We start from the raw sequence: 22,706 nt of genomic DNA on the forward strand, positions 1-22,706 counted from the left end.
GTTCTCAAACTTTTGTGGAGTTATTTCTATTTTCTCATCTCCAAAGATGCAGATATTTATTTTATATTTATATTTATATTTATTTATTATTATATATATTTTATATATTTATTATAAATATATATTATATATTGTTATATAAAAATATATTTATTATATTTATTTATATATATTTATCTTCAAAGGTTTTCTTGGTAGTGGTGGTCTATGCTAACAGCTTCTTTGGCTTTTGTGGAGACTGTCTTAATGGGCTGGTATAAGACCATTTCCCTCCAGTAACGGACTATAAAAACATTCAGATGCAGAGAACGTTGAAAGAACCGTGCCGTGAGCATATGTGTACCTGCCTGCCCCCTGAACTCTTCGGATAACATTCTGCCGTGTTCACTTCCCGCGACCGGTTTCTGTGAGTGTTTCAGCATGGTTTAAAAATGCACTTTCTCTTCAGGCTGGTTAACGTCTGTCTTTCGTGGTACTTTTTCTCTTGACATGTCCGTAAGTGAGAAGGCGTGTGTGTCCCTCTGTGAGAGTGGCTGGGCCCGTTTCCTCCTGTGGGTCAGTTCGTGTTTGCTCTGTATTTGGGATTTTTTCCTAGAAACACAAAGTGTTTTTATCTTCTTGGTTACTTGAACCTCATGTCATTATTCAGTTACCCTCAGGCTGCCTAACCTTTCACACTTCCGTGTTTTGGGGGGACTTCTCGTCCTGAAGTTCACTTTGCCTTCTGGAAGTTAGCACTGACCCAGCTTTCATTTTCTCTCCTTGTATTATTTCTTCTGTTCTTTCCTTTATTACTTTTCTTCTGTTAATTCCCAATTTATTACATCCTTAAACTTTTACACGTGTATCTTATAAGCATCATAGAGCCGGATTTCGCAAATCCAGAACGTGTTTCTTCTAACTGGTAGATTTAATACATTCGTATTTATTAGGATAAACAATATATTTGGACTGACTTGTGATGTCTTTATTTTTTGTTGTCCTTTTTTTTCCCCAAAACTGTTTTTTGGGGAGGGGATGTCTGTGTGTGTGTGTGTGTGTGTGTGTATATTTTCTTTTTCTTTTTTCTTTTCTACTGTTTATTTCTTAATGGGTTTTCTTATTCTAAATCTTCTTGTCTCATGATTTGGAAATTTATAAACTATTTCTATTCTTTTACTAGTTACACTTACATTTTGACCTTCTGTATTAACCAAGTTTAGATCTTTTTTTTTTTTTTTTTTTTTTAAACCAAGTTTAGATCTTAACATTCTCTCCCCCCCCTCTTCTGGACACCCTCTCTGTACGTCCTTCCGGCTCGCACGCAGTTCCGCCGTGTGCTGGTTCTGTGTTTATTTCAGCCCCGCGCGTTAGATGTTGTTGTCGTAACCTCATGCAGACACGGTCGATTCAGCAGCACAGACACCATTTTACCTCTTGCACATCTGTGTCTGCCTCAGACCACCCTTCCCACCTCCTCTGCCTTCAGACGCTGTACTTGCTCCACGCTCGAGAGATCGCCTTCAGTACGGCTGCTGACCGATGTGCGGCTGCTTCTTTGCAGTCACTCTGTCCCTTTAGACCGCTGCGTTGCTCTTCCGGTCTTGCTCGTGCCTCCTGTTTGCATTTTGTTCGTGACCCAGCTTGGATCCGCGTATTTCATCTGGAAAGTGTATGTGCCATCGGCCCTGGAATTGTCAGGGCTTGGACCTTTGTGGTTCTTACCCTGGTTCGTATTTTCCATCTGTTTCTCCCTGTGATGGTGTCTGTGTCGTTCTCTAGATTTGCCCTCTGAGCCCTTCATCCCCTCCTAAGTAGTCTCCGTCCTACCTCATGTTTCATTTCACCATTGATACTTTCCGATTCCAAGTTCATTTCTGGGGATGTGATCTGCTCTTCCCAATAGCCTTTTGTCGTGTGCTTGTGTGTGTGATGTGCCAGGAGTGTGTCCGTTGGCTCCTCCTCTGACTCACACAAGCCTCCAGGTGGCTTGCGTCAGAGCTGGTGGACCAAGCTTGGGCAAGCAGGGCTCCCCAGGGACTTCGTGGAGAGCCGGGGTGAAGGGCATAGCTGCAGCCTCCGTCGGGTCCAGGCCCATCCCCCCATACACGCCTTCAGACGGTGTCCCGTCCAGAACCCCAGAGCGGGTACTTGTGGCCGGGGGTCCCAGGGCTCCTGACCCCTAGCGCTTGGCGCGGGCCAGGCCAGGAACACAGGTCTGCCTGTTTGTTGCCGTGCTGTGTGAACAGTCTTGTCGCTCAGCCTGCCTTCTGGTGTCAGCTTCCCTTTTTCTTACGGTATATTATTTAGAAATTCTTTTGTATGTACCTTTGGTGGTAAAGTTCAGATTCTGACATCTTGAAAGGTAGCTTTACTGCATGAACAATTCTTGACTCGTCGTGGTATTTTCTCAGTACTTTAAAAATTCGTGGAGCTGTTCCTTCGGTTCTGTCTTCCCACACCACTGTCGGGAAGGCTGGTGCCAGGGCTTTACACCTGTGCCCGCTGAGCACGTCTCCCGGCTGAGCGGACTCTGGGCCTCCTGCCCCAGGGACCTGGCAGCCCGGGTCCTCCAGGGCCTCAGCATTTCTCTTTCCTACTGAGTATTGCTGGTGACTTGGGGCCACTTAGAAAGGTGTGTATTTTCTGGTACAGAAAAGAATTCTACACAAGTGCAGAGTTTCCCTTGTTTCCTGTTAGTTTATTTTAGGCTTCTCTTTTTCCCTGCCAGTCGGGAGAAAAGTTGTGAAATAGTCCGCAGGATTGCCTAGTTTCTGTCAGAAAACTTAAAGACAATCTTGGTTGTTTATAGCTTAATGAGGGCTGCCCCTTCGACTTTACTGTTTCTGAATAACTCTTTTGAGTCACGCTGGAGATAACTGGGCCGGCTTCTACGAATGGGGAAAGCACTGTGGAGGGACCTTAGTAGTTCTTCTTTAAACTAAAGAGCTAATCCTTCCATGTCTTTCACCGTCGGTAGAACCAATGTGCCTTCTCTGTAGGCAAAGGGGAGATGTGTGGCGAAGACGCCCCAGCCCCGGCCCCAGAACACGGGCTCCCGAGGGTGCGCGCCTCCAGGAGCAGAGTGGCAGGCAGGTGGGTGAGACTCCGTGTGCGCCTTTGTGAGCAGAGGTGGGGCAGGGGAGGAAGGCACCTGCCGCGGGAGGTCCGCTCAGAGGTTTTAGGAAAAATGTTTCATACTCAAGCTAACAACTGCATCGTGACAAAGACAGATTAACCAAAATAAGCTGTGATCCCGTTGAAGGAAGAATTTTACACACCGCTGATTCTTGTTTAAACCACTGACTTGTGTTGTGAAGTTACATGAGTTACTTCACCTTTCAGTTCTGCTCATTTCCTTGTTACGTGGTTTGCTCTTTAAAGAAATGTGTTTTTCATCATCTTTGCATGTGATGTAGTCCTCTGTAGTTGTTTGTGTGCTCGTGTGTGTTTTCTGCTGCGACCGTCCGCATCGCGGACCGGGGGGCCCTCCCGCTATTCCCATCGCCGAGCAGCGTCTGACGTTCATGTGGTGTTTCGGCGATCGGTTTTTCTTGAAGGAAACAAAAATGCAAGATTTAAAATTATCTGAGGTTAGTTACAAGTTTGCATTATTCTCATTTCTTCATTGTCTTCTAGTCGCTGTCTAGCGCTTTCTTTAGTTACCTGCTGTACATAAAGGAAGGTGCTGATGGCTTTGGCCTGAATCGGCAGTGGCTTAACTGTTAGATCAAAGGTCATTCCTCTTCCATACAGGACAAGCCCTATCGGTCACTGTTCCTCTCTCGTCCTGCCCTCCCTGCGTCTGTAGCATGGCCCCCTTCCTCCCGTGACCTAGGATGGCTGGTGGACCTTCCAGCCTCCCAGAGGAGGAGGAACTGGGCGCCCTCTCTCTCCCCTCCCCGCAAGGACACAGCTGTGTACGTAGTACTTTCCCTTCGAGGGACATGGCTGAGTCGTAGTCACGTGGTCACAGCTGGCTACTGGAGAGGACCGCAGGGCTGTGCCAGGCCAGAAGACAACTTCTTATTACCCGGGGGGTGGAGAGCCTGCCATTCGGGAATGCATAGAATCTGTACTGCGGTTAGAGAACTTCCATATTTATTAATTTTTAAGAGGGTTAAGGCGTTTTAGAGGCTAAATATCTCAGTGGTATTTTTATGTTAAAGATACACAGGGTTTGGGGTAAGGGTGAGATGGGGATGCTGTATGAAAATGCACATTTTAGTTGTATTTTAACATCAGTTTTGGTTGCTCTTTGGCCTGGGCTTTAAATCTTTGAGGAATTATGTCCGCAGAGTATTAGTCACCCAGAGCCAGCAGACAAGGCCGGGGTCTTCTCAGAAGTGGTGCCAAAGGGGAAATAAATTCATCTCTGACTTGAGAATTGACTTACTGTGAAGCTTCCTCCACACTCCAGTCTCCCAAGCCCGCTGTGTTGGGGTCTGTGGACTTGGGTGCATGTGTGCAGGGCAGGGTCGCAGGCTGGGAGTCTGCAGGCAGCAGCCAGGGCACTCTGGAACGTTCGTCCTCTGTGTGGTAGAGCCTGGGTGTCGGGGAGAGGCTGCGGGTGGCAAGCGGTGCCGCCTGCCGGGGGATGGGAGCGTGTCTTCTTACCGGGACGGCTGTTCATGGGGAGCGGGCTGTTAGGGGCAAGGCCTGGGAGCCGGGGTCAGCCTTGAGCCTGGGGGGCAGAGCTTGGAGTTTAACACTGTCCTCATTGGTCAGCAGTGGTTCAGATAGTTCCTGGGAAGGACAGAGGTAAATTAAACGTTAATTAAGAGGACTCTGGTGGGCCCCTGGGGGGCTCCGTGGGTTAAAGCCTCTGCCTTCAGCTCCGGTCATGTTCGCAGGGTCCTGGGATCGAGCCCTACATCAGGCTCTCTGCTCGGTGGGGGGGCCTGCTTCCTCCTCTCTCTCTGCCTGCCTCTCTGCCTCCTTGTGATCTCTGTCTGTCAAATAAATAAATAAAATCTTAAAAAAAAAAAAAAAAAAAAAAGAGGACTCTGGTTACCGTTGATCACAGCAATCATTTCAAGCTTCAGAAACCCCGAGTCTCAACGAGCAGCCGTGTGGGTTCCGGAGCCCCGTTGTCTGACAACACCTCTGGGAGTGGTTGTTGACTCCGTGTCTCCCCTGAGGAAAGGGGGCATGTGGGGAGTGTCCTGCCCCGTCACCCAGCGTGGGGCCTGGTGTGAGGAGGCAGATGAGGGCAGCCTTGCTTTCTTCGAAGCGTCACATCAGAATAATTTGAAGTTTAGAGACCAAAGGATAGAAACCCTTTCTGCCAACCCTGAGAGAAAAGCGGGAAGGGTAGTCCCCAGAAGCTCGCTACTGCCTGGGGACAGGCAGTCCTGGCTGAAGGCTGCTGGTGTGACTCCCAGCTCCGTCCTGGAAGGTCCGCTGCCTGCTGCTGCCACGTGGTCCCGGGCCGCCCTCCTCCCAACTGTGGGGCTCTGTCCCAGAGATTGGGATGCTGCGTGGTCGTCCTGTGCCCAGTGTGCCGGGTGGGCAGCTGAGCCCAGCGTCTGTCCGTCCCGCTCACCCCTGCGCTCACCGGGGAGCCCTAGGCGCCTGGCCCCGAGCCCTGGAGAGTCAGGGTGCCTGCCGCCCAGTGCAGCGGCCCACCGCGACGGGAACGTCCTCTCTGCCCTGGCCCGTGTGGCAGCTGCTCCCCTCTCTGCAGCCGCAGCGCCCCTGACATTTGGCCACCACCACAGGGAGCTAGATTCTTCGATCGAGTGTAGCTGCCTTAAGCACATACAGCTTCCCAGGATCGCTGCAGTGAACAGTACGGCTCTGACCCGATGGTCACGTCCTGTTGGTTGTGCGTGGGTGTGCATGTCTCCTCGGAGTGCGTATGGGAGTCGAGCAGCCTAATGCTTGAGTTTGGGAATTGGGGTTTGGCAGTATTCTAAGAATTTCACGTAGCTAGTTTCCTTCCAGTGCGTTTACAGGAACTCGGGATCTACCCCTTGACAATTGTTTGTACAGAGTGGGTTACTTTGTAATAAAGGCCGGTGGTTCTGAAGACCTCCAGGTAGTACGCATTGTCTTACTCACCTCACGTGTGTGCAGAGTCTGGGCTCAGGTGAGTTGGACGGCACAGGAAGCTAAAAGCTCTTCTGGTGCACATCAGAGGACACACCGTCACCCGGTAGCACTGTCACACTGGGACAGGCTGCCTGTCCCTGCTGGGTGTCCTAGCAGAGGGTGTAAATTTGGTCGTCTCCCTAAAACTGAGCGCGGCGCCTGAGGTGCTGCTCGGGGACCCTCAGTGTCCTCCACCACGAAGCCCAAAGTAGATTGGCTTCCTGATTAAATTAACGGGTATGTGTTCTTGAATTTTTCTGATATTTTGTGTACTTCAGCCTTGTGTTTAGTTTCTCACTTGCCAGCTGCCACATTTTTTAAAGATATTTTAAAAACTTATTAGAGAGAGAGAACAGAGCGAGCGAGCGAAAACACGAGTGGAGGCGGGAGGGGCAGAGAGAGAGGGAGAAGCAGACTCCCCACTGAGCAGGGAGCCCTAGATGGGGCTGGACCCTTACCTTGAGATCATGACCTGAACGGAAGGCAGATGCTTATCTGGCTGAGCCACCCAGGTGCCCCAGGTGTCACGTTTAAAAGAGGTCTAACACACAGACAAATGTTACAAATCCATTGCTCAAAAATAATTGGAAAAGTGAAACTGTAGCGTTTGTTGACCTTAGCTTTTTTTTCTTTTTCCTAAGTGGAGTTGTCTTCATCTTGGAAATAAAAGTAACACCTAGAAAGAGGCTTCATCTTCACAAAGAAGTGTGCCCTCTCTCATTTTTCATGAAACATACATCCCTTTGGGTCCATCTGTAATTTCCCCATTTGTGACAGCAATGAGTGTGATAAATTCTTTGCTTTCCACTTGGCTCTAAGAAGAGTAGATGCATTACCTGTGAAGAGTAGATGCATTACCTGTTTGACTAACGGTGACGCTGGTCTCACAGTTGGGAAGAGAACATCCCCTGCCCTGGTCTCCCCCCATCCAGAGACTGGCGGCCCACTGCCTCCTCGGAATCCCCGCCAGGAGGCCGTGTACACGTGGCTTGTGCTCACACCTGAGACAGAACGCGCCCCCGGCCTTCCGCTCTCAGTGCACAGGGTCCGCTCGCTCACACATGGCCTGGTGTCCACAGATCTGATCTCTTCTTTCTCGCTTCCTCTGCTGCCTGCCCTCCCACCACCGCTTCCCTGGGCACCTGCCGGCCTTCCTCCCTCCTGCTCTTCCGGTTTTATCCTCCCCACAGCCCCACCGTATATTCTGCTCATGGTGGAAAACAGTCTCGCCTCCCTCTGCTCAGACAGCAGGGAGTCCATCACGTGGACCGGACTCTCACCAGACAGGAGGGGCACCTACGGTATTTCTGGAGGAAAGCGTTGTAGGGACTTAACACTCTGGCTTCATCCCGCGCCGCGGCTTGCGGCAGGATTTAGTGTTCCCGGTTTACAAAGAGAAAACCTCGGCTTCATAGGTGTTTGCTGGGAGCCAGATGCGTCCTGCGGCCCTGCGAAGACTCCAGCCCAGAGCTCTCTGTATGGAAAATGCTTTCAGTATGGAACGGTTGCCCAGGAAGGAAAGGAGGGGAGACGGTGCTCAGGAACAATGCCTGAAAATCTAGGCTTTTTTCTCTTTACGTCCTTACTGTGCGGTTTCCCGTAGCGTCTTAAAGGCAACCTTAAAGGCGAACCCTTAAAGGCAAAGTCCCTGTGCAGGAGGCAGCCAGAAAGGGAAGGCCCTGGGGGAACATTTCTTCCTCCAGTAGATGCTGCTGGTCTGGGAAGGGAAGGAAGGGAAGTTACAAAGCAAAGTGGTTAGAAAAAGAAATGGAAAACCAGGGTTGTATGAATTCACTGGTAGGTAGAACCAATGAAACCAGTAGAACCAGGAAACGGTATGTCCTGGAAGTTAAAGAATTTCAGAAGCGTGTCATGAACATAATAGCAATGAAAAAGAGTGGGAACCGGGACCAATTTTGGATTTAGGGAGCACCGACTGATAGATTATAGAATACGTGGTTGAAATGTTTGGATGTGGGATCAACCGTTCAAACTCTGTGTGATATCTGTGGTTTCGTTTGTAATGCCAGCTAACTTACGGTCATGGGTATGGAAGTCATCCCTTTTGTATTTTAAAAATATTTTCTATTCAGCTTAGTTTCCTTATGTAATTCCGAAGAGATACCTGTGTTTAGTTTTCTCCTCCTTGATTCTGTTCTGTCCTCCGCGGGTCTCCCCACATTGCCTCACAGCTGCAGGGGCTTATTCAATTTTACTGGCACACGAGGGCCATCTAGTGACCGAAAATCCTGGCACACTCGGGACCAAAGGGAGCAGAAAAGGAATGAGCTGGTCTTTCCGGTCTGTCTTCTTGGCCGAGTGTTTTTTTGGTTTTTTTTTTTTTAAAGATCCTATTTTTATTTATTTATTTGACAGACAGAGATCACAAGTAGGCAGAGAGGCAGGCAGATAGAGAGAGGAAGGGAAGCAGGCTCCCCACTGAGCAGAGAGCCCGATGTGGGGCTCGATCCCAGGACCCTGGGACCATGACCCGAGCCAAAGGCAGAGGCTTTAACCCACTGAGCCACCCAGGTGCCCCTTGGCCGAGTGTTTTGAGGCCCGTGATCATAAGGTTCAATCCTGTAGCCTGATCTAAAGAAAATCACTGGAACTTCCAACCTTCCCACACTCAGCTTTCTGACTTTGGGCAAATGATCTAACTTCTTGCTTTTTGCTTCTTATGTGAAACTGAGATGATAAAGTTTGGTTTGGTGAATGAATCCCTTAGTCAAAAAAAGACTACTTAAAGAAAATAGTCAACTTTTAGGATTAATTTAAGGAACTTTTTTTAAGCTTCCATGGTTTATCCCACACCTTTTCCTCCTCTCGTCAGTCTGCTTTGTCCACAACTATGATGTCACCAAGTTTGAACTGGTGTTGATAAGGCAAAGCTTCAGGCAGTGTTTACGCAGACATTGCCATCTGCCAGGAGGCCCAACTGTGGAACGGTTTCAACAGTGAGGGTTAAGTAGGAAAAAGATGTTCTACTAAAGGCGACTTGTATTAATGTTTTCTGTTCATATCTAGAAGATGAGTCTGTCCCGCCCCTTCCCTGACTGTGCTGGCAAAGTGGAGCCTTATTTGACTTCCTTCCTTCCTGAATAATACGTGGAAGGAGAAATAATTTAAATTGCATTTGTGTTCTTGCAACAATGTCATTATATTAATTGATTTGGTGGTGTTATTTGTTAATACGCTTCTTTTTATGTTTCAGAAAAGATGTTGGTTTGAAGCGATTTTTTCCTAGGAGTTTACTGGATTCTGTCAAGGTAATTAGAATTTGCTTTATCGCACTCAGATGGCCACGTTATGTAAATACTTCCCTGTGGTGTATGGTTTTCTCTCTTATGTGTAAAAGTTACAATGTAAAAAGGCTGGTGGTTCTTATACTCTGTTAATAGTAAGTAGACTTTCGTACACACAGCTCTGTCCTACAAAGTCACGGTTTCACTTGCTGTCATGTGTGACACTCAGCTAAGTGCAAGACTAAGAAAGCTGCGCACACAGTAGGCTTTGTCACCTACGTCTTTATGGTCTCGGGAATGTTGAGACACGTAGGTGAGGAAGCAGCATACGGTAGCCGTGTGTGTCTGCACACGCATGTGAGAACATGTAAGTGCGCTGTGAAGATCTCTCTTCTCCCCTCATGAGTGACTTCTGCAGAGCATCGTGTCATCTCCCTCCCTGCAGAGGGAACCGCAGGGGAGGGATGCCCTGGGGCCCTGAGGCAGGGTTTCCTGCCAATCCAGAGCACATGGCGAGACGTTCAAGTGTGGAGGGAGGGCGTAGGCTTCGGTCGGAATAGAGTCTAGCTCATGGGACCTTTGCCATTTATGAGCCTCATGGTCTTGGGCCCGTTTCTTATTTCCACAATGAAGAAAACTGTATTTTGTAGGGTTGGGGTGACGATTTGACAGATCAGTGTATGTATGTCACCTGCCATGGCATCTGTGCCAATGCGGTTTACATGTGAATGGTGGCTGTTAGCACTCTGTCGCAGAGGTGGTGTTCTGTCCCGGAGCAGACGCAGAGCAGGCCGTCCGAGCAGGCCGACGTGAGTGTTGCAAGACGGCCGGCCTGTTGGTCCGGAAGACCTGCTCTGAGGCCGTGCTGCCTCAGTGAAAATTCTGACTTCATCACCGTGAACTGCATGGCGTTTTGGCCAAGTTATGTAATTTTACTGTATTTTAGTTTCCACACATGTAAAGTGGGGATGAAACCACTTTCTAACACTTGGGCTTCATACAGGGATTAATGAATTTGTAAATACAAAGTTTGAGAGCAATGAACACCAAACTCAGTAAGGTTACGTGGCGTGAAGAGGAGGAGGATTGAGCTTCTTAACCTACAACGATGAAATGCCGAGTCGAGCGGTTTTTATTGCATTAATCACTTATTTATTTTTAAGATTTTATTTATTTGCAAGAGAGAAAGAGTGCACAAGTGGGGGGAGGGGCAGAGGGAGAGGGACAAGCAGAGTCCCTCTGAGCAGGCAGCCCAGCTTGGGGTTCGATCCCAGGACCCTGGAATCATGACCTGAGCCAAAGACAGGCTTCACCGTCTGCGCCCCCAGGTGCCCCTGCATTAGTCATTTCTCCGCAAGAGTTTCTTGGTCATCATGCTGCTGCTGCTGGTTCCGTACGGGTCGTCCACTGTGTCCCATTGCCCATTACTGGGTCCGAGTGTTGGTACAATTTACCAAACGCAGTCTGTGACAAAGGGCCTGTGTGCAGGCCTCTGCGTGCTGCTCGCTGGAGTATCACGGAGGAGGTGGGAAGGGCCTGCCTTGCTCGCATAGTTTCTCAGCGATCTAAAAATGGGAAGCAGGTCTGGAAGCGTGTGTTTTACTCTGCAGATGTGGTGAATAGTCAGGAAGAGCAGAGGACACGTATGCTCTTCTGTGATGTTTCAGGCCCCGTTTTCAGTGTTGCTCCTGCTGTTTCATTCCCATTTACGTTTCCTGATCCACTCCCCGGAGGCTGCAGTGAGCCGGTGGGGAACCGGACGTGCAGTGCCCTCCAAGCAGGTGATCAAGGCCAGGCCCGGTGGTGGGTGGGACAGGAAGTTCACAGACCATTGGCCTGAGTGAGGTGGCCCATGGTGGGAGGCAGAGGACAGAGAGCTTTAAGTGAAGTTAGTGAAGTTTGGTGTGGAGGGAGGGGTTGGAGGAGAAATCTGGGATGTTTAGAGTTATGTGCGAATGGCAAGATGTGTCCTTCCAGAGGGCTGTTAGTTGTGGGCTGGGAGGACAGGGGACTCATTTTGACCTGGAGAGTCCTGCTGTGGTGCCGAGAAGGCCTAGGCAGACAGCCCCCGAGTGGAAGGGATGCCCCTGGGCCCGAGTCTGCAGTGTGCTGGCAGGCGGGGTGGGGAGGAGGCAGCCACACAAGTAGAAGACCCCGTTCTTTAGCACATCGACATTTCACCAAACAGAAAAGTGCACTAGCCAGTGTGAAATTAAAAGCAGCAAAGTATGTGAAAACAGCTGTGTTCTGTCGGGACCTGAGCTGCTCTCAGGTGTGAGCCCAAGGTGGCCTCAGTTCCTGCAGTCTCTTGGGAGCCCAAGCAGATTGCTCTACATTGAACAAGAATGCCCATACTCAAAACAGGGGGCCCCACCCAGGGCTCACAGATACGTTGGTGCAGGTGTAGCCCAAGTGACCCACAGCACCTGGGGAGGTCTGCGAGGGGACGGGCCTGAGCCTCCCCCAGCACCCTGGGCTCCCCCACGCCCTCGCAGTTTCCTCAGCACCCCAGCACAGCTGGAGCACCGTCCTCCTCTCAGGACTCTGCTCAGGCCCTTAATCTTTGCTTTCTCAAATTCGGATTCACAGTTACTTCCCTGTCTGCATTTTGTCTGCCTGCCTCCACCGTGTTTTAAGGTCCCCGAGGGTCCCGATGACGCCTGCTGCGTTCTCCACCGCGAGCACCGTGTTTGACCTGGTGCCTGGCACTCGGTGATGTTCGGTGCACCTCACTCAGATGACCGAGTGGACAGCTTGCAGAGCGACTGGAGGATGAGCCGAGTTAGCGGGGAGCCGTGTAGGAGGGGCACCGCGGAAGGAGGGCCTGCTCGGGAGAGCGGCTCCCAGAGCCCCGCACGCTTGCTGCTCCGCCCCTGCCTCGCCGCACACGAGCCCCCTTCCCTGACCAGACTCGTCCCTCCAGGCCCCTTGTGGGCTGTCCCTCGGATCTGTCCCGATGATTGTCCTCCCTGTCCTGCCGCTGCCACTGACTCTGGTGCGAGGGCGGCTCTCACAGTGGGCTGCAGGCCTGCTCCCTGTGCGGCTGTCGGCTTGAGCTGGCGGCAGCGCGGAGAACACGCTGGAAGCAGGCAGGGCTGGGGCGGCTGGGGACAGGCGGTGATTGGGCCTGGGCGCCGGGTCTTCCACCGGAGCAGAACGGGAGGTGCCGACCGTGTGGAACTCAAGCGAGCTTGCCCTGAACTGAGTAAAGAGCAGCGGCGTTCTGAGAAGTTCAGGCGCTGCTGAGTTTGTGGCAAGCGGGAGACCAGAGTTTAGATACAGAGTCATCGAGTGATTCTCACCGAAGCGCAGCAGAACTCACTTCCCACCTGCTTTCTCATGTAATTTTGTAAAACACGTAGAGTCTGTTTGTCTTCTTAAATAGCTTAATCAGTCTTAAAAGCTGTGTCACCAGAAAATGGAAGAGCTAACTATGTGAGGTGGTGGATGGCCTCTAGACTTGCTGGGGCGCTCATTTCACAGTGTGTGCAAATACTGAATCGCTGTGTTACGGTCCCGAAACTGATACAATGTTACGTGTCAGATCTCAGTTAAAACGTACTTTGCATGCACTATTAATACATCTATGTTTAGCATGGGGGGGAGGGGGGTGAAAGAATTTAATTATTGTATTCCCATTCTTTTACTGCAAATTTTCTTTAACATTATGTTATATAAACTTTACTTCTGGGGAGCTCTACAAGTTCACTGCTGCGAGCAGCATCTGATAAGTATTAGGCAACTAATATAAGATTACTTTGTTGTTCACAGTGGCTAAGTAGCAATTCCTGATGACCAAGCTAGTAACACTGTTCCACTCTGAAGAAACATCACTTTCTGGGTCTTTTTCTCTGTAGCAGGATCGATTTCAAGTTGAACAGCCTTCACAGGTAGACACCTTGTGTGGGAAATCCAGGCAAACACAAAGTGAGACCTGACACTATGAATCAGGACCGAACGTGACGCACAACAGTCTTGCCTGCTCCGGCCGGTCCTGGAAGCGCACTGAGTCACGGCAGCAGAGTCTAGGACATTAGATCTTGGGAGTCGTTTCCTCGCTGAGACAGTAGGAAAGAAACGGTTCTGGCCTCAAGATCCTTCTCAGAAAAACACATCTGGGCTCCTCTCAGACAGCAGGGTTTTCTGGACACCGGAGTTTTAGGCAACGTGGAAGTCCAGGCTGTGGGAAAGTGTGGGTCCTCCCTTCTGAGCAGGGGCCGTGGTAGTTGCCGGGAGCCAGGGTCGTTTCTGTGAGCACAGGAAACTAGTCCTGAGCGGATCCTGGGGCCGCTGTCCTCCCTGAGACTTCTGCTTCTCAGCACAGGGCCGGGCCCGCGTGCCCGGCTGGCATGCAGGAGCAGCCTGCAGAGGCTGGCGTGTGTCCGCAGGGTCGGCGGCGGGGGGCCCACATGGGGTTCGCCTCACACCCTCCATGCTGACAGTCATTCGTAGTTGCCACTTTCAGTGCTGTCCCGGCGGCTCTGAAATTCCCAGAAATTCCCAGCACGTCAATGCTGAGCGCAGGGGATGGAGCAGCAGTGGGGGCTGGTCACGCACTCTGGTGTTCCTTGATCCTCGGGACACAGCCTTGCGAGCGGGTGGGAAAGTCCTGTGCACAGAGAGCACCGAGGGCGTGAAGCCTGACATGGGAGGAGAGAGGAGCAGCAGGGCCTGGCCTCGTGTTGCCACCCTGCGCCCCACGTGGTCCCGCTGCTGGCCGCTGGTAGAGGGACGGGACACTCAGGGGGAAGCAGGGTGGGGCGCAGTCGTGTCACAGGATCAGCGAGACAGTGGGCAGCCACGGGGACTAGGAGGTACCACGTTTTATTTTGACACACATGTCCATACTCACCTGTCACGTGCGAGTTTATTTTTTTTTATAACCAGCTTTGTAATGTTAAAAAAAAAAAAAAAAGGCTGGAAAACAGGCGGTCTGCGCACCGCCGACATTGGCTTTGCTGTACTGAGAACCGAGCCCCTGCAGGCTCCTGAGCACACCGGGCCCCTCCCTCATCATCTCGCGTCTCTCTTCCACCAGAACTTCTGCCTGCAGTTCTTGGTGCTACACAGAAGGGGGCGCGCAATGGGATGGGACAGTGTCCTTCCTTTGTTCTTGACCTGCCCATCCCTTCAAGATACTCGTTAGGCACCCAGTGTATGCCACCCGGCTCCTGCCCTAACCGGGCCTCATTGACATACCGGGGTGGCCGCAGGGCCCGCCCAGAGCCCTGTCCTTGGGCCCGCACCCCTGAAGTCCCGGTCACTCGGCCAGCTTCAGCCCCCAGCTGACGGCCCCTGGGAGGGGGAGCGACATTCTCATCGGGACCGCAGACCCTGGCACCAGGCTGCTCGGGCTTCGATCCTGGCTCTGCCATGCAGCTCTGAGATTCGGGGTCTCGGTCATCTCTGTGCCTCCGTTTCATCATTTGTGAGCCGGGGGGGTAGAACTTCTCTCTGTGAGGCTGCTGCAGAAGTGGAGGGCGTCTGGAGATGAGAGAGCAGCCGTGACCTCCCTGAGCCTCCCGCAGTGCCCCATGATGACACGGCCCCTGACGTGGCCGCCACTCTCTGGGGCTGGACCTGCTTGTCCACCGCGCCCTTCCTCCTGGCCCCTGTGGCCCCGAGGGAGCTTAGGCACAGTTCTGGCCCAGCGACATGATTCCGTCTGCTGAGCTCCCAGGGGCTGGAGCTGCAGGGTGAGGCAGTCCAGCTCGGGTTTTAGAAAGAGCCCCTGGCCACGCTGTGTCCAGAAAGTAGATGGTATTTTGGGAGCCTGTCGCAGAGCTTCACGCAAGAGTGGGGCTGGCATGGTGGAAAGCGTTAGGGAACACCGTGTGCTTCTTGTGAAAGCACTTGCAGCACGTGGGGGTGTCCCGGGGTTGAGGGGGTAGGGAAAAGGGGGGTCGGGACTGCTACCTGGCTTCTACCTTAAGCATCCGGAGGTCGGCCGAGATGGGGGTGCTGAGCCCGGAGGGCGATCCCAGGTTCTCTTCGTGGCCCGTCAGCTCTTGGATGTGTGGGGGGTCCTGTGGAAACCTCAGGTGGGCGGCTGGGGGGGATGTCTGACACTCTGGACACGCCTTCAACTGCTCGGCTTTAAGGAGAGACCTCTGTCTCTCCCACTTGGGAGAGAAACCTCTTCCGGGTGACACATTCTGAACACATTGCACAATGAGCAGGTGTAAGCGTGGAGTGCTGTCGGTTGTTCCTAAACAGGTGGCTGGTTGGGAATCGGCTAGAAGGCAGAGAGCTGGCTTCCTTTCTGGACCTCTTTCACCGGGTTTAGTCGCTGCGCATCATTACTCATCTGCTCTGAGTGAACGTTCTTAGAGGTGCGAGTGACCACATCGACATTTTATCAACATTAATAAAAATGATTTGTCACTGTGTTCTGGTCCCCATGCTCCTTGGGCAGCCGTTCTTTGCAGCTGCTACCATATTCTAGGCTATGGTGTCCTGCTCTTGTAGGAAGAGTTGGGGGCCTTCTGGGGCTTTCTCTGCTCTGGTTTTCTCCTTCAGTGGGCATGTGAGCACTCAGCAGCACTATGTCCTGCCTCAGGCCATCGAACTCAGAGCAGTCAGAGCTGTCTTCCCGCTGACATGCTAGTGAGTGATGTGCCCTCGCTTAAGGGACAGACCAGATTTTACTTCCGTGTTGTCTGTTTCAGCGTTGTTAGGCTGGGGTTGTGCTCTTGCTCGGGTCTCCACGGCCGGTCTGCGCGCTCCTGGCAGACAGCTGGACCTCCCAGGCCACAGGGATGTTTGCAGAGCCCAGAGTCAGAACAGCTGTTACGTGCCATCCCAGCCTGTGATACAAGTGGCCTCTTCAGCCCCTTGACTCGTGGCCAGTGCTTAGATGGGCATTCCCCAAATATGTTTCCCAGGCTTTTTGTTCTGAGCCTCCAAGGCTAAACGTTCATTTTCTGTGTGAAGGTCTGCTCGCGAAGCCTTGCTGACCTTGAGCCCGTTTCCCTTCTCTTCAGTCTTGACCGCGTGGTCTACAGCTGTCCTTAGTCCTCAGCAGAACGCCTGCAGCCCCGCCCTGTCCAGCCGGCCCGGCTGCGGCGCTTCTTTCCCGCCCCCACCTGGTTGGAGGGAGCCATCTGTGACCCCTTCAGCTGTGGCCCTGCCCTCTGCTGGGCTCCAGAGCTGTGTGGCCCCATCTGCCTGAGCGTTCAGGTCCAAAGACGTAAGGATCGTGCCCACGTCCAGAATTGGTGGGACTCTCTTTTCACCAAGCCCCTTCTGTTTGCCCTCCGTTCCATCCAGAAACCTCGTCCCTCGTCCTGCCCAGGTGCCTGTTTTCCTGCCATCCGCATACAGTCATCCGAGTGTCCCAAAGGTCCCCAGCTCTCTCTTCTGCCATCAGCTCTGAGTCTGTGCCGCTGGTGTTTCTTGGGTGGCCTATTCTAGGAACGTGGCTGTTCTTTTTGCTTCTCATAGCCTCCTCCACACCCGCTGGGCAAGAGCAGCGCAAGCCTTTAGAATGGAAGGTCACGTGCCATAGGTCATGTTGCCGCACCTGCTCCCTCAGCTCTTGAACCCGGTCCTCTGCCCGCCCCGGCCGCTTGCCCTGTGGTCTTCATCCCCCTGACTGCCGGCCGCCGGCTCTCCATCCTGCTCTTTGGCTACGGCGCCCAGCTGTCAGCTCACTCTCTGCAGTGTCCCACATCCAGTGATCCCTGACCCCACGGTGGCCTTCACGCCACTGCAGTGGGCTGTCTCCTCTGTGTGCCGCTCCCTGGCGGGCCACCTCCTAGCCGCAGGAGCAGCCACAGCCCCCGACCTGCTCCGATGAGCATGCTGGGTGGGATGAGGCCCTTCACCTCCTCTCCGCCCGCCACCCCAGTCTCCTCCCGTCCGCTGGCTCGGATTCCTGCCTGAGCTCCCAGCCGGGCCCCGGGTCTCCGCCAGGACCTTCACCGGCCGGCCTGTTCCCCACGGGCTCACCATTTCAGTTCATGGGAATTCCCGCCTTTCAGGACATCGTGTTGGTTCTGTTTTTCAGAGTAAATCTGCTTCTCACCCCTTTCTGCTTCTGTACGTGCACAGACTCTGCTCACCTCTTCTCAAGTACTGCGCTGCCACCTGCTCGGTCCCCCCGGTGTCCTTTGTACCGTTCACGGTGCGGCAGCCGGTGTGTCAGCTCTCGTGATGCTGCCCAAGGCACCCAAGGACTCTGTCTCTTCCTGGGGTGAAAGCCGGGTGCTTCCTGTGGCTTCCCCCAGCCCTCTTCCTCGGACCGTGTCATGCATCCTCTGCCCGCTGCCCTCCCCGGGCTGCCTGGAGGGCCCTTACCTCCACCACCCAGATGCTCACGGTGCAGAAGCAGAACACTCCGGCGTGCACCAGAGCTCTGGAAGATCTCTCGTCCCGCCACACGGAGAAAGGGCTTAGTTGTTCTGTCTCCTTTTCTGTGTGTGGATACGTGTGCACCTGAGCTCACACGTACCTTCGTCAGCCCCATCAGCGGTGCTCTCCTTTTAAAGGCGTCTGGACTGCACGTACAGACTGTTTCACTCGACACCGTGATAGGGATTTTCATGTCAGTGAATTATTTCCGCACGACGATCTTGAGGGCTGCGTACAACGTAGGCAAATTATGATGTGTGTAACCCACCGCTGTTGTAAATCCTTCTGCACCGAACCTCCTTGTCACTGATTCCTTGCGGGGTTCTCCAATCATTTCTAAAGACTAATGTCTTGGAATTTTATTTCCGGATCCAAAGTAGTTTTTCTTTAAGGTGTTTTGATTTGTGCTGCCAAATTGCCCTTCAAGAAGATTGTATCTACTTACCTCCTAACAGTGGGTATGTGAGTACCCTCCCAGCTAGGTTTTGCCAGCTCTCCATCATGTGCATAGATAGGACGTGTTTTTTATTTTATTTTTTATGTTTAATTTTTAAAGATAGTATGTGTTTTTTAATGCCTGACCTTTTACAGCATGTTCTAATAAGCAAATTATTGCCTTATACATTTCTGTTTAAGAAGTAATACTTGGAGGGGCTCGGGGTGGCTCAGTAGGTTAAGCCTCTGCCTTCAGCTCAGGTCATGGTCTCAGGGTCCTGGGATCGAGCCCCACATCAGGCTCTCTGCTCAGCAGGGAGCCTGCTTCCCCCTCTCTCTCTGCCTGCCTCTCTGCCTACTTGTGATCTCTCTCTGTCAAATAAATAAATAAAATCTTTAAAAAAAAAAGTAATGCTTGGAATCACTGAACTATGTACTTTGGTTAGGATGCTGTATCTTACACTGTGTGCATTTTATTACAGCTGCTTAAAAAGGGATGTGGCGTTTCACAGTGATGTGAACAGAGGTGGGAGCGAGTGGTGGGAGGGAGGTGGTATCTTGAGCATTTGCTGTTGCTGCTGTGTGTCGCTGACTCTAAAATGACTTTCGTGATTTTATCGTGCAGGCCAAAACGCTACGGAAGCTGATCCAACAGACGTTTAGACAGTTTGCCAACCTTAACAGAGAAGAAAGTATTCTGAAATTCTTTGAGATCCTCTCCCCGGTGTACAGATTCGATAAAGAATGCTTCAAGTGTGCTCTGGGTGTAAGTATGAGGACGTGGGAAATGGTGGCCTGGATTTCGTTTCTTTTGCTTTCTCTTGTCCATGGACATCTGAATTTCTGATTGAAATCTGACTGTCACATATTTAACATGAAAATATTCGTCATTTTCCGGTGGGGAAAAATGCAAACAAGCAAATGTATCAATGCGAGGAGGAAGTCACCTTGCTTTAGAAGCATGCCTGTGTTGATGATTAGATTTCTTTATTCCAGCTCAGTGATATGTTAATTAACTGTTCTCTCTGGGCTAATTTAACTGTCCAGAGAGCCTTTCCAAAGAGCCTATTGGCTTCAGACCCACCGGACCCTGGGTCAGTGAAGTCACAGGTGTTCTGTCGTGCTCAGCTAGGTAGAGGGAAGGCCAGCCCCCCGCCTCCACCCCCACCTTGCTCCTTGAACGTGTTCGTGCTTTCATCTAAAATATTTCTTTTCTCTTCTGGGAACTTTGTCGTCACCTGTTTCACCCTTCAAAAGTCAAGCTGGATTATCTCAGTGGAATTGGCAATTGGCCCCGAAGAAGGCATCAGTTACCTCACGGACAAGGGCTGCAACGTAAGTCTGCTTTGGGGACGTCTCGGGGCTGCCTGTGCGCTGACCGTCCTCACGCTGGACCCGAGCACAGACGGGGATGAGTCCCGCCCCTTCCCAGTCTCTGGCCCCCCGCCGGAGAGGGGACGCTGTCCTGGGTTCTGCATCACCGATGAGCTCTTCGTACATGCCGCAGCGCCCGCCAGATGTTCGCAGCGAAAAAGCAGGGCATTCTGACCCTCGTCACACACCGTGACAGCCCATTCCACCTGGAGGGTTGACCTACACGTGGAAGACAAGTGACACAAGTCAGAGAAGAAAACACAGGGGAATATCTATGTGAATTTGGAGTAGGAAGAGATTTCTTAAGCAGCATTTACAAAGAGCTAACTCTAAAAGACAATTTTTGATAAATTAGAGTACGTTGAAATTAAGAACTTCTCATCGAAAGGTAGGAGAAAGGCAAGGCAGATAGTTGCATGAATACGTTTGACAGTAGACTTCTAAGCGGGGCGAAGCTTGGCAGTAAATCGCTAAGTGAAGGGCAGATGACCCAAGAGGGTACCCACGTCGTCTGGAGGTAGATGAGAAGGTGTTGCGCCTGGGAGCCCCGGGGTGATGCGCAGCGTGGCGCTCTTGCGTGTCTGCTAGGATGGCTGAAATGAGAGAGAGCTGTAATGCCAAGTGTGGACGAGAGGGTGGCCCAGCCAGAGCCACCCTGCGCCGGTGGCAAGGGCGGCTGTCGGTGTGAGCTCTGCGGGACAGCCCGTGGCCTTACGTGCGTTCACTGCTTACAGATTGTCAGCGTCCCAGCCTTTAGGTGCGATTTGTGGTCTCCTGGGTTTTCTTGCAGGGTTGTCTCTGTCCGTTTTACACGTGAGCCTTTAACCCACCCTGGATTCCACCTCGAGTTCTCTGGTGAGGTCACAATGGGACCCTGAATGTGGGCAAGGGAGGCTGACTCTGAAGGACGCAGCCACGGTTTCCACCTTGACTCACTCTCATGCTGGCCTTGTGACTTGGGCTCCGTCCCGCCGCCACTGGCTCGTGTTTCCTCAGTAGTAAAATGGCCGTAATCATTTCAGCCACCTAATAGATTGGTCGGACAGTTAAGTAATGAATTAGATCATGCCCGCACCCCTCCCATGCCTCCCACAGCAGCACAGCGGTTTGGGGTTCCACTTCCTGTCGCCTGTTGTAACTCGCGTTCCGTTAGCGTGTCCCCTGCCTCCCACGTTTTCAGGTTGTTACCAGGGAGCAGTGTCTTGCGGGGTTCTCTCGTCATCTCTCCGGTGACTTCAGTCCTGCGCCTGGTCTTGGGCCGCCGCGCGCCTGGGGGATTTGGCTCTCGCAGCTGTGCGGGCGGTGGCTGTGTCGCAGCGGCTCTTAGTGGGCAGGCACGGAAATCAGGGTCATGGCATTGCCGTCCCTTTCCCTCCGTGTCGGCACTGATCTCGGCAGACCCCGTTTCCATCTCGTTCGCTTGACTTTAGCCTTCCTCCTGCTGTTCCCTTTGGGTGTTTCTTTCCAGTGTATTCCCAGTTGCTCTGGAGGCCATTTTCTCGAACAACCTTTCATGTCTTGTCAGTGTCGGTGGGTGTGTTCTCCTTCCGTCGTATTTCCGCACAGCTTCTCTTTCCTCGTAGCATTATCTAGGGGCATGTGACATTTCAGGCTGCTCTGAGGGTTTGGGTCTTACTGTTACCATTCCTCCCGTTCCTGGCCGGTGAGCAGAGGCAGGTTTTTCACGTGTTAATTCTAGTGAATGTGTTCCTGCCTTTATGGCCAAGCACCTGGTGGTTTTTAATCAATTTCCATGGGAAAAAAAATGTCTGTTTTCTCTTGGAGACTATGAGGATCTCTGTCCTCTGAAGTGAAAGTTGCTGGTTGTGTAAAGTAGACGGAAACTGGGATGGGTGGTCAGGATAGAGCCCCAGAAGTGCCTGTACGATCTGTCCTGCCCGCATTTCTGCCTGCCACACCCGCCCTCCTGGGCCGGGCCTTCTGGGGTGAGCGTCATGCTTCCGGTAAGACCGCTCCTGGCTGCGGAGCGACCCCGTCTCTGCTCTCTTTCCTGCACCAGGAAATGCTTCCAATCTACTGGCCATTCTTGTTAGCATAGAAAAATGTGTAATCTCTCTCAGCCTAAAAATGTCCTCCCTCAAACCTGTATTCCTTTCCCTGTCCCTGCCAGGCAGCCCACATGTTTCCTCTTTGCTCTATTGCAAACGTCCTTGGCCCGTGCGCTGAGCCCCTGGTGAGCAAGGCTGCTCTGAGTGCGCCGCCTGGGTTCCTCCCGTGCTCTCTGTGGCCCCCGCTGGCGCCCCAGAGCCTGCCCAGCCTCCACCGGGGGCCCATTGGAGCCCCCTCAGTACTTCCGAGTCCTTATCGACTTCCCCTGACTTCGGGTCCCCCCTCGCCAGCACGGCCCAGTACAGGCCCAAGCTGTCTTGGACTTTTCAGTGGTCTAGCACCCCAGTTCGGAAGGTAAAAATGAATTTCAGTGACGTATCTTATGGGTCCCAGTCCATCCCAGTTACCGTCATTTTAGGGCATCATCCATGTAGAGGCTGTGGAGGTCTTTCATGTCCCGTATCACCGTGAGTCTTTGCAAGTGGCGTTAGTCCTGCGCTCTGTCGCAGCTCAGTGCAGACTGGCCTCAGCGGCCGCACGCGGCTTCCCACTACTGGACCAGACGGCCCTGCTCTGCGGCCTCCTTGCACACACTTGCCCTCTCTCCGGGTCGTCAGGATGACTTGCTTGTCTCGTCCGGGGTGTCACGTTGGCCAGGTCGCACGCGTGTGCAGCTGCCTGGTGCTGGGCGGTGAGCCGGCAGCCAGGGCCCAGCGCAGAGGGAAATCTGCGCGGTCCTGGCTTCCTGGGGCCCCGGGCCCGCTCTCCTTCTCAGCGAGACTTGCTCTGAGGCCTCATCACTTCCTCCCGCCCCTCCCCAAACAAAGCAGGGTGAGTTTTAGGCAGTACCCTCGGGTCTTTGCGGTGGTCCTTACCACAGTCGCGATGCCATGCCTCCTGCATGACTGTTGATGTCTGGGCTCGCGCTGCCCCGGTTCGCTGCTCTCTTCCTGGTACTTAGAACAGAGCCCTGCGCCTCGGAGTTCTCAGAGTCACCCGTTCATTCCCTCACGTCCCAGGCGCGGCCCTCCTTCCTGGCGATAAGGGGTGGCTGAGATGGGGGTCCCCAACGAGCTCCCCTCATGGCACTGTCAGTCTGTCTGTGAGAGCCGATAGAAGAAAGAACACAGGCAGCAGAAATACCATGATCGCGAGAGA

At 52.5% G+C, this 22,706-nt stretch overlaps 1 protein-coding gene across 7 annotated transcripts in view; it reads left to right on the plus strand.

The window, feature by feature from the left end:
* The window catches only part of LOC111146744 (protein tyrosine kinase 2), a 250,228-nt gene that overhangs the window by 127,506 nt on the left and 100,016 nt on the right, over positions 1 to 22,706 (plus strand). For all 7 annotated transcript variants that reach the window (XM_022502422.1, XM_022502423.1, XM_022502419.1 and 4 more), the window contains 3 exons: positions 9,287 to 9,341; positions 18,730 to 18,870; positions 19,362 to 19,439. In XM_022502422.1, coding sequence (XP_022358130.1) covers positions 9,287 to 9,341; positions 18,730 to 18,870; positions 19,362 to 19,439 — 274 coding nt within the window. The remainder of the gene's footprint in view (positions 1 to 9,286; positions 9,342 to 18,729; positions 18,871 to 19,361; positions 19,440 to 22,706) is intronic.

The sequence above is a fragment of the Enhydra lutris genome, unplaced genomic scaffold (assembly GCF_002288905.1).
Source record: "Enhydra lutris kenyoni isolate GAN:26980312 unplaced genomic scaffold, ASM228890v2 scaffoldscaffold14, whole genome shotgun sequence".
Classification (NCBI taxonomy): Eukaryota; Metazoa; Chordata; class Mammalia; order Carnivora; family Mustelidae; genus Enhydra; species Enhydra lutris.